Raw genomic sequence first — 12,031 nt, forward strand, 5'->3', positions numbered from 1 at the left:
CCAGACATAGTGTTTTCCTTGATGGCCAAAAAGCTCAATTTTAGTCTCATCTGACCAGAGTACCTTCTTCCATATGTTTGGGGAGTCTCCCACATGGCTTTTGGCGAACACCAAACGTGTTTTGTTTATTTTGTTCTTTAAGCAATGGCTTTTTTCTGGACACTCTTCCGTAAAGCCCAGCTCTGTGTAGTGTACGGCTTAAAGTGGTCCTATGGACAGATACTCCAATTTCCGCTATGGAGCTTTGCAGCTCCTTCTGGGTTATCTTTGGTGTCTTTGTTAACTCTCTGATTAATGCCCTCCTTGCCTGGTCCGTGAGTTTTGGTGGGCGGCCCTCTCTTGGCAGGTTTGTTGTGGTGCCATATTCTTTCCAGTTTTTAATAATGGATTTAATGATGCTCTGTGGGATGTTCAAAGTTTCTGATATTTTTTTATAACCCAACCCTAATCTGTACTTCTCCACAACTTTGTCCCTGACCTGTTTGGAGAGCTCCTTGGTCTTCATGGTGCCGATGGCTTGGTGGTGCCCCTTGCTTAGTGTTGTTGCAGACTCTGGGGCCTTTCAGAACAGGTGTATATATACTGAGATCATGTGACAGATCATGTGACACTTAGATTGCACACAGGTGGACTTTATTTAACTAATTATGTGACTTCTGAAGGTAATTCGTTGCACCAGATCTTATTTAGGGGGTTCATAGCAACCTCTTTTCCGTTATTTATTTTTTAGAATTTATTGAAACAAGTTATTTTTTAAATAGCAATAGAATAACTGCAGAATAAATAATGCTGTAATTGAAAATGAAAGGAACCGCACTGAGTTCACAAAAATTGGCTGAAAGGGACCAAGTGTGAAAACACCCTTACTGTGCTGTGAACCCTGTCAGTGACCTGTTGGTTGTGTCTGTGTTTCAGGAATTCAAGCTACTGTATGAAGGTATCCATGTCTCTTTATGTGGCTGAGAACGACACAGACCTGTGCTACAACTCTGTGATGAGACATACGGAGAAAGCCGAACTCAGCAAGAGCAAAGACATCACCTGTCCAGACATAGAGGACTACATAGAACCTGGGAAAGACCCCGATATCACCTGGTTCAAGGTGAGAGACCTGGCTAAGTGTGTGTGTGTGTGCTTATAATTGTCCTATTACACACATGTACACGTTTCTATTAATACGCATGTGTGAATTGGAAATGTGTTTTTTACATATCCCAACTCTCCCTGAGACACCCTCAATGGTGACCCTGGAGCAATTAGGATTAAGTGCATTGCTAAAGGGCACATCAACAGATGTTTTTACTTGTCGGCTTGGGTATTCAAACCTTCAACCTTTCAGTTACTTCTACCTAGCTCTAACCGCTAGGTAGACAGAGAAACAAACATGAGGACAGAGAGAGGAACAGACAGAGGAACAGACAGGGGAACAGAGAGAGGAACAGACAGGGGAACAGACAGGGGAACAGAGAGAGGAACAGACAGGGGAACAGAGAGAGGAACATACAGGGGAACAGAGAGAGGAACAGACAGGGGGACAGAGAGAGGAACAGACAGGGGAACAGAGAGAGGAACAGACAGGGGAACAGAGGAACAGACAGGGGAACAGCGAGAGGAACAGAGAGAGGTACAGAGAGAGGAACAGACAGGGGAACAGAGAGAGGAACAGACAGGGGAACAGACAGGGGAACAGAGAGAGGAACATACAGGGGAACAGCGAGAGGAACATACAGGGGAACAGAGAGAGGAACATACAGGGGAACAGAGAGAGGAACAGACAGGGGAACAGAGAGAGGAACAGACAGGGGAACAGAGAGAGGAACAGACAGGGGAACAGACAGGGGAACAGAGAGAGGAACAGACAGGGGAACAGAGAGAGGAACAGACAGGGGAACAGAGAGAGGAACAGACAGGGGAACAGAGAGAGGAACAGACAGGGGAACAGAGAGAGGAACAGACAGGGGAACAGAGAGAGGAACAGACAGGGGAACAGAGAGAGGAACAGACAGGGGAACAGACAGGGGAACAGAGAGAGGAACAGACAGGGGAACAGAGAGAGGAACAGACAGGGGAACAGAGAGAGGAACAGACAGGGGAACAGAGAGAGGAACATACAGGGGAACAGAGAGATGAACAGACAGGGGAACAGAGAGAGGAACATACAGGGGAACAGACAGGGGAACAGAGAGAGGAACAGAGAGAGGAACAGACAGGGGAACAGAGAGAGGAACAGACAGAGGAATAGAGAGATGAACAGAGGGACAGAGAGAGGCACCGAAAGAGGAACAGACAGGGGAACAGAGAGAGGGACAGAGAGGAACAGACAGAGGAACAGACAGATGAACAGACAGGGGAACAGAGAGAGGAACAGAGAGAGGAACAGACAGGTGAACAGAGAGAGGAACAGAGGGCTTTCAGTAACATAGGATTCATTATTCACACACACTGATGAGGAGTGAACTCGTGGTATTCATTTTTGCCCTACGGAAAATTAGTAGAGCGGAGAAAAGTGGAGGACCGTTTGCGTGTGTGCCCTCTAAATGCTCTTAGCCTAAAATATATATTATCTGACTCTCGAGTTACCTTTACTCACCTGAGTTCTCCCCTGTTGAGGTCAGGCATGGCCTGCGGATCACAGAACGCATCCCAGGGAGCGGCCCAGGCCAAACTAATCAAAGGCAGATCAGTGGTAGATTAGCCGGTCGGGCTCGACCTCCAGGTTTACCCAGAATTCAATTAAGGCTTGGTTAATGACTGGGAGCACTGGAACACAGTTATTTGGACTGCTCCGCAGCCGAGCTGATTGAATTCTGAGGTTGCTGCGAGCAATGGTGGAATAGAATCCTCTGAGCCAGGGTTATCCCTGCCAGAGAGGGAGGAGAGTACCTGGAGAGAAGAGCCATACACTCTGCCTACACACTTACACACACACACACACACACACACACACACACACACACACACACACACACACACACACACACACAAACAAAGAGAGAGACAGAGGCACACACAGATACACACAGACACACACACACACAAACACATTAAGTTGAAGTCGGAAGTTGACATACACCTTAGCCAAATACATTTAAACTCAATTTTTCACAATTTCTGACATTTAATCCTTGTAAAAATTCCCTGTCTTAGGATCACCACTTTATTTTAAGAATGTGAAATGTCAGAATAATAGTAGAGAGAATGATTTATTTCAGCTTTTATTTCTTTCATCACATTCCCAGTGGGTCAGAAGTTTACATACACTCAATTAGTATTTGGTAGCATTGCCTTTAAATTGTTAACTTGGGTCAAACTTTTTGGGTAGCCTTCCACAAGCTTCCCACAATAAGTTGGGTGAATTTTGGCCCATTCCTCCTGACAGAGCTGGTGTAACTGAGTCAGGTTTGTAGTCCTCCTTGCTCGCACATGCTTTTTCAGTTCTGCCCACACATTTTCTATAGGATTGAGGTCAGGGCTTTGTGATGGCCACTCCAATACCTTGACTTTGTTGTCCTTAAGCCATTTTGCCACAACTTTGGAAGTATGCTTGGGGTCATTGTCCATTTGGAAGACCCATTTGCGACCAAGCTTTAACTTCCTGACTGATGTCTTGAGATGTTGCTTCAATATATCCACGTAATTTTCCTTCCTCATGATGCCATCTATTTTGTGAAGTGCACCAGTCCCTACTGCAGCAAAGCACCCCAACAGCATGATGCTGCCACCCCCGTGCTTCATGGTTGGGATGGTGTTCTTCGGCTTGCAAGCATCCCCCTTTTTCCTCCAAACATAACGATGGTCATTATGGCCAAACAATTCCATTTTTGTTTCATCAGACCAGAGGACATTTCTGAAAAAAGTACCATCTTTGTCCCCATGTGCAGTTGCAAACCGTAGTCTGGCTTTTTTATGGTGGTTTTGGAGCAGTGGCTTCTTCCTTGCTGAGCGGCCTTTCAGGTTATGTCAATATAGGCCTCGTTTTACTGTGGATATAGATACTTTTGTACCTGTTTCCTCCAGCATCTTCACAAGGTCTTTTGCTGTTGATCTGGGATTGATTTGCACTTTTCGCACCAAAGTACGTTAATCTCTAGGAGACAGAACGTGTCTCCTTCCTGAGCGGTATGACGGCTGCGTGGTCCCATGGTGTTTATACATGCGTACTATTGTTTGTACAGATGAACGTGGTACTTTCAGGCGTTTGGAAATTGCTACCAAGGATGAACCAGACTTGAGGAGGTCTACAGTGTTTTTTCTGAGGACTTGGCTGATTTCTTTTGATTTTCCCATGATGTCAAGCAAGGAGGCAGTGAGTTTGAAGGTAGGCCTTGAAATACATCCACAGGTACACCTCCAATTGACTCATATTATGTCAATTAGCCTATCAGAAGCTTTTAAAGCCATGACATAATTTTCTGGAATTTTCCAAGCTGTTTAAAGGCACAGTCAACTTAGTGTATGTAAACTTCTGACCCACTGGAATTGTGATACAGTGAATTATAAGGGAAATAATCTGTCTGTAAACTATTGTCGGAAAGATTACTTTTGTCATGACTTGACAAAACTATAGTTTGTTAATAAGAAATTTGTGGAGTGGTTGAAAAACGAGTTTTAATGACTCCAACCTAAGTGTATGTAAACTTCAGAATTCAACTGTACATACATAAACACACACACACACAGAGAGACACACACACACATTATTTAGCCAGTGGAGACTTTTTAAATGACATTCCCTGTCCTTACCATTCAGAGAATATTGATTCTGGAATATTCAGTTCAGTGCAATAAACATCTATCCAATAAGTAGAATAACTCAGGTTACTAAATCATCTTCCCATACGGGTTCTCTCTCACTGGCAGTGATACACTATGATTCCACTGCTCACTTCACAGTCCTCACTACTGTCTGAATAACATACGGCCTCTGCATTGTTTCCTGTTCCCTGATGTCCTCTACTGTCATAGACTCCACTATCCAAAGCAACTTAACGTTGACAATTTCAAAGGCATCATGCCTTTGTTTTTGGTGTTCATGAGATCACAATCCAACACTGTTTTCTATGTTATGATGATTGCATGTGTGTCTTAGTGTGAATTGCACTTTAACTCCATAATGTATGTGTGTGTGTGTGTGTGTGTGTGTGTGTGTGTGTGTGTGTGTGTGTGTGTGCGTGTGTGTGTGTGTGTGTGTGTGTGTGTGTGACCCTAGGAGTGTCGTCCGAAGCAGTGGCGGGCCTCCGTCCTCCAGAGGAGAGATACTCTGTCTATCAGAGAGGTCAAGGAAGACGACATCGGCAACTACACCTGTGAGGTCACCTTCGGGGGCTTCGTGGTACGCCGGACCACCGAGCTCACTGTCACAGGTAAGATGGAGTGAGGAATGCAGGGGTGTACTCGTTTAGGATATTACTTCTTCGTTCTGCAGAGCTGTTCTGCTTTTTCACTTTTCTCCATTCTACTTTTTTTGCGATAGTGTTGTATATTGGTTGTAGGAGATTCTCTCTGTCTCACACACACACGCACGCGCACACACCAACAAGATCTTATAGTTTCCCTTTGAAATTCGACATATTATGGATGAACATCTATTTTGGACGCATTAATTACGCGTGGTTACACAGTTAATTGCGCATATTTACACGGTTAATTGTGCGTGGTTACAGGGTTAAAACAGAAATAAGTCAGAGGTTAACACACAAACATCTCTCTACAGTGCTGTGGCCTCCTGCTGGTGTGTTAATTGCTGTTGGAGCGTTGGTCCATAATGCATCTCTTGGTCCAGATCAGCACTTTGGCCAGCTGAGCACTGAGGCTGAGCCGCTTCCACACAGAGATTTACAGAGCCAGGACCAAGGTCAGGGACACAAACACACGCTTACATACACACATACTGTACACACACACGTTTGCAAGCACACACACTTGCATGCATGCATTCACACACACACAAACAGACACACACAAACACACACTTACGAAAGTCCGCTGCACATGTACACTCTCTGCACACTGAGACACAGAAACACACACCAACACTCAGTCAGCCTTAGCTGCAGGGTGAGTTCCAGGGTTGAGGGCATGCTCTGCTCGGAGCAGCCCAGGTGCATGCTCCGCTGGCTGGGCATGAGGCAGTGGAGCGCGGGGCCCTGCTGGTTCAACTGTGCTGATTAGGGTGGATGGAAAGGTTAAATTCTGTTTTTCTTTCTCTCTCTCTCGTTCTCTTTCTTTCCCCTTTTTGCTCTGTATCTGTTTTCTCTCCTTGTCCTCTCTCTCTCTCTCTACGACTGGTAGGTCATGACTGGCTTGGTTTGTTCTGTGAAAACGGGGAATCAGAAGAGTCCCTAGCAGCTAAATGAGTCAGGCTGTGTAGACCATACACAGTTTCCCTAGGCCTGGTTGAAAGCCTGTGTATTTCAGTGTAGATCTCTGTGTCCATATCTCTCTCTGTATCCTGATATTTATAAGGCTGGTCATTAGGTGGTATACCATAAATACCGTATGCTGGGGTGTTTGGTAATAACCACGGGATGTTTTTTCAATACCGTCAATACCGTTGAAACTATTTCTTTGAAGTTTTTTAAATACATTTGAATATTTGTATCTACTTTTTAAGTAAATACCTGCTGTCAACTTGTGCAATACATTAGGAGATTGCGTTCTTCATTTCACCTGTCACATAATTTTTCATTATGAAGCTTACCGTTAGTCCCCAGTCACGTGGTGTTTGATTACAAGCACACAATAATGAGAGACCAGAGCTTTGTGAGTCACTCACTGTTGTGCAGCACGCGTCATGTGATCTAGTTACAGTATGGAATTCACAACTTAATGTTTGCTAGCTAGATATCTTAGAGCTATTAAGTTAACTGTCTAAAATGTGCTAAATGCTCTGCAGTTGAGCATTTGGTTTGGTAATTTAGTAGCTAGTTAGCTGTCTAGCTAATTGGTTAGCTTCTTCCAAAATCAAGCTTCACTTGGTAACAGCAGAGAATCCCCTCATGGATCAAGAGCCTTGCTGTCTAATATTTGTTTTGTGTGTACAGCAAACTGTGAGTAGCATTTTTTAGTTACTTGTATAACTTTATGAGCTGGGATGTCTGTCCTGCAAATAGTTTAGGTCAGAGACTGTATAAAATGTTTGCAATAAATTCATTAGCATTTAGTTAGCATTCTCTATGGCATTTGACATGTACTTGTTAGCATTGCTAACCTTTGGATTACAGAGGTTCAGTAGGGTTTGAAAAAAGCGTCCCTTCTGTTCAGAGCCGGTATTACCCAAGATATCCCGGGATGGCACAAGGTCAGTATGAAAGTATGACAATCTGGGTACGGCCCAAGCCTACTGGTCATTGCTCTTGTGCGATGCAGTACAGTAGGAAACAAGTCGCCGCTCCTATCTCACTGAGATGGAACAAGGAGAAAACACTTCTCCTCCAACAAGACCTCCTGTTGGACAAGGCTGGGGCGTGATCCCGGAAGCAAAATAGATACACGACAACTCCCTTTATCACCACTCACATCACGGCTGTGTGTGTGACTGTGTATGTGTGTTCACGTGCTCGTGTGTGTGTGTGTGTGTGTGTGTTCACGTGCTCGTGTGTGTGTGTGTGTGTGTGTGTGTGTGTGTGTGTGTGTGTGTGTGTGTGTGTGTGTGTGTGTGTGTCGTACTGTATGTTCAGCACTGTTTTTTCTCCACGCCGGAGTGCTTGTGTGTTGATTTATTTCTACTGTGTGTACAGTGTGTACTGTAGAGTATGTGATGTGTATGTGTGTGTGTGTCTCTCTGTGTTTGTTTGTTAGCATGTCCATGTAATGGTTGAGGCCATAAAAACTTTATGGAGGTTATAAATACAGAGCATCCTGCCTAATGACATAGAAGAGGGAGAGAGAGAGGGAGAGAGAGCAGGAGAGAGGGAGAGCGAGAGAGAGAGAGAGAGAGAGAGAGAGAGAGAGAGAGAGAGAGAGAGAGAGAGAGAGAGTGAGAGAGAGAGAGAGAGAGAGAGAGCAGGAGAGAGGGAGAGAGTGAGAGAGGGGGAGAGAGAGAGAGAGAGAGAGAGAGAGAGAGAGAGAGAGAGAGAGAGAGAGAGAGAGAGAGAGAGAGAGAGAGAGAGAGAGAGAGAGAGAGAGAGAGAGAGAGAGAGCGATGTTGACAGGGATGCAGTTTAAGCCCCACCCTCTTCAACATATATATCAACGAATTGGCGAGGGCACTAGAACAGTCTGCAGCACCCGGCCTCACCCTACTAGAATCTGAAGTCAAATGTCTACTGTTTGCTGATGATCTGGTGCTTCTGTCACCAACCAAGGAGGGCCTACAGCAGCACCTAGATCTTCTGCACAGATTCTGTCAGACCTGGGCCCTGACAGTAAATCTCAGTAAGACAAACATAATGGTGTTCCAAAAAAGGTCCAGTTGCCAGGACCACAAATACAAATTCCATCTAGACACCGTTGCCCTAGAGCACACAAAAAATGATACATACCTCGGCCTAAACATCAGCGCCACAGGTAACTTCCACAAACCTGTGAACGAACTGAGAGACAAGGCAAGAAGGGATTTTTATGCCATCAAAAGGAACATAAAATTTGACATACCAATTAGGATCTGGCTAAAAATACTTGAATCAGTTATAGAATCCATTGCCCTTTATGGTTGTGAGGTCTGGGGTCTGCTCACCAACCAAGATTTCACAAAATGGGACAAACACCAAATTGAAACTCTGCATACAGAATTCTGCAAAAATATCCTCAGTGTACAACGAAAAACACCAAATAATGCATGCAGAGCAGAATCAGGCCGATACCCGCTAATTATCAAAATCTAGAAAAGAGACGTTAAATTCTACAACCACTTAAAAGGAAGCGATTCCCAAACCTTCCATAACAAAGCCATCACCTACAGAGAGATGAACTTGGAGAAGAGTCCCCTAAGTAAGCTGGTCCTGGGGCTCTGTTCACAAACACAAACAGACCCCACAGAGCCCCAGGACAACAACAACAACACAATTAGACCCAACCAAATCATGAGAAAACAAAAAGAGAATTACTTGACACATTGGAAAGAATTATCAAAAAAACTGAGCAAACTAGAATGCTATTTGGCCCTATACAGAGAGTACACAGTGGCAGAATACCTGACCACTGTGACTGACCCAAACTTAAGGAAAGCTTTGACTATGTACAGACTCAGTGAGCATAGCCTTGCGATTGTGAAAGGCCGCCGTAGGCAGACCTGGCTCTCAAGAGAAGACAGGCTATGTGCACACTGCCCACAAAATCAGGTGGAAACTGAGCTGCACTTCCCAACCTCCTGCCAAATGTATGACCATATTAGAGACACATATTTCCCTCATATTACAGAGATCCACAAAGAATTAGAAAACAAACCCAATTTTGATAAACTCCCTAATCTACTGGGTGAAATACCACAGTGTGCCATCACAGCTGCAAGATTTGTGACCTGTTGCCACAAGAAAAGGGCAACCAGTGAAGAACAAACACCATTGTAAATACAACCCATATTTATGTTTATTTATTTTCCCTTTTGTACTTTAACTATTTGCACATTGTTACAACACTGTATATACACATAATATGACATTTGAAATGTCTTTAATCTTTTGGAACTTCAGAGTGTAATGTTTACTGTTAATATTTATTGTTTATTTCACTTTTGTTTACTATCTACTTCACTTGCTTTGGCAATGTTAACATATGTTTCCCATGCCAATAAAGACCTTACATTTAATTGATTTGAAATTGAGAGAGAGGGAGAGAGAGAGAGAGAGAGAGAGAGAGAGAGAGGGAGAGAGGGAGAGAGGGAATGAGGGAGGGATCGAGAGAGAGAAAGAGAGAGAGAGAGAAAGGGGGGAGAGAGGGACGTAGGGAGAGAGGGAGGGAGGGAGGGAGGGAGGGAGGGAGGGAGGGAGGGAGAGAGGAAGAGAGAGAGAGAGAGAGAGAGAGAGAGAGAGAGAGAGAGAGAGAGAGAGAGAGAGAGCGAGAGAGAGAGAGAGAGAGAGAGAGAGATGGGAGAGAGAGAGAGAGAGATGGGAGAGAGAGAGAGAGAGAGAGAGAGAGAGAGAGAGAGAGAGGGCAGGAGGGGAGGGAGGGAGGGAGGGAGGGAGAAGTAAGGAAGCAAGCAAAGTGTTCCATGTAACATAGCATAGCACTTTGTTTCTTCCACTGTCCCTCTTTCTCCCTCTTTTTGTGTCAGTGTAGAGGTTAAGAGTTAACGCTCTCATCCTCTGTGTATGTCTGCCTAGTTACAGCTCCTAGGTTCTGACACAAAACATGCTGGGCTCATAGGAGGAACTAGAAGCCTTCTGAAATTACACTTCAGTCAAATGAACTGTCAACACACACACACACACACACATTTACAACTGCCTGAGGTCCCTCTCTACGTGTTCACAGTAATGGAGTGTCAGTGACTCATCAAAAACATGGGGGAAGTAATTTTGTGTGACACACAGGTCTGAGAGTGGGGTGTGTTCCCTATCCTATCCTAACCTGACAAAATACATGATCCTGGATCAGTTGTTTTGGGTAACTAAACTCTGACCACAAAGCTCTATTTATCCTAGAAGTGTTAGCGAAATCTTTACAACAAACAAGCACATCTCCAGTCCTGCTGATTTTCCATGGTAGTTAAATGATTGATTAATGTTTCTGATTTGCTCACCACTCACCTGGTGTCCCAGGTCTGAATCAGTCCCTGATTAGAGGGGAAGGATGGACAATAGCAGTGCTGTGGCCCTCAAGATCCATAGTGGAATCCTCCAGTCTAAAAGCAACGGCAGGGTTTCACCTGTGTTCTCCATGAAGGGTTGCATTGCTGCTTGTTTTTGCTTAGCCTTACATTATTAATTGGTATAATTTATTGGCCAGAGATTTCCCATACCTGGTTCTCCAGAGTGTTAAACACAAGGCTGTGATCCAGAAGATTCTGCAGCCTTACTGCACCAGATACAGTATATGCACCACTGTTTTACCAGCCATGTCACCCATGAAACAAGTCAGTATTCACGTACACATGGATGGACGTCAGGAGATTACATGGAAACCAGCCGCTACGGGCAACAGTAAGCACTGTTACCTTCAAATAGGTTTAGGTTTTGCTAAGGAGTTGTGCACGGGGATGGCGGATGCTTGCTAAGGCGTTGTGGACAGGGATGGTGGATGGGTGTAAGCATCTGCCTCTGGTGCCAAAGGTTGCATGTTTGAATTTTTGTTTTAAGCCTATCCCCAAACCTTAACCCTTACCTTAACCATTCGGAGTTAATGCCTAACCGTAAGATTTCGGAGTTAATGCCTAAACTTAACCCTAACCTTAAAAATTCAGAGTTAATGCCTAAACTTAACCTTAACACTTTGAAATTTGACGTTTGGAACAACTTTGAAATTTGACATTTGAGAAACATGGATGAACGTCTAATTCTGACGTGAGACTGTGAGAGCTAGTTGCCATTACACCAACCCACAAAGACAAGGAATCTATGGTCGTCAGGCCTATGTCATCAGCTCTCTATTAAACCTACCACTCTATACAATAGGACCATTCCAGCTTATTAAAAGACTGTACCATTAAGCCACTTGCACTATTAAATCCATACCACAGGGCTAGAATTAGATTAGCTCATTTCAGCTGTAGGGTGTAGGGTTGTTTCCCTTATTAAAGGTAACCCATCTTCCTCTCAAGTGGGCGTGAGATTATCTACCTTTTATCACTTCCTGATAAAACCGGCACATCCCGGACAGCAAGAGTAAAAGGGCAAACTTCATCTGGCGGACTAATGTTATAGTTTATTTAATAGGCAAGGAGGATAGAGGAGGTCATTAAGTTTAACTGGTCTTAAACACAGCGCAATACAGACTTTCCCTCTGCTGTGACCCTAGACTGATCTGGAGAGAGTGTACGGTCTCTGTGTATGTGTGTGGGTATGTTTTTATTTTTTACAAGGTACGTTTACTGAGAACACATTCTCATTTACAGCAACGACCTGGGGAATAGTTACAGGGGAGAGGAAGGGGG

At 44.4% G+C, this 12,031-nt stretch overlaps 1 protein-coding gene across 1 annotated transcript in view; it reads left to right on the plus strand.

The window, feature by feature from the left end:
- Window positions 1-12,031, plus strand: part of LOC121536522 (interleukin-1 receptor accessory protein-like 1) — a 401,955-nt gene that overhangs the window by 181,055 nt on the left and 208,869 nt on the right. Inside the window, exons 4-5 of the mRNA XM_041843855.2 lie at window positions 916-1,102; window positions 5,210-5,363. Coding sequence (XP_041699789.2) covers window positions 916-1,102; window positions 5,210-5,363 — 341 coding nt within the window. The remainder of the gene's footprint in view (window positions 1-915; window positions 1,103-5,209; window positions 5,364-12,031) is intronic.

The sequence above is a fragment of the Coregonus clupeaformis genome, chromosome 23 (genome assembly GCF_020615455.1).
Source record: "Coregonus clupeaformis isolate EN_2021a chromosome 23, ASM2061545v1, whole genome shotgun sequence".
Taxonomy (NCBI): Eukaryota; Metazoa; Chordata; class Actinopteri; order Salmoniformes; family Salmonidae; genus Coregonus; species Coregonus clupeaformis.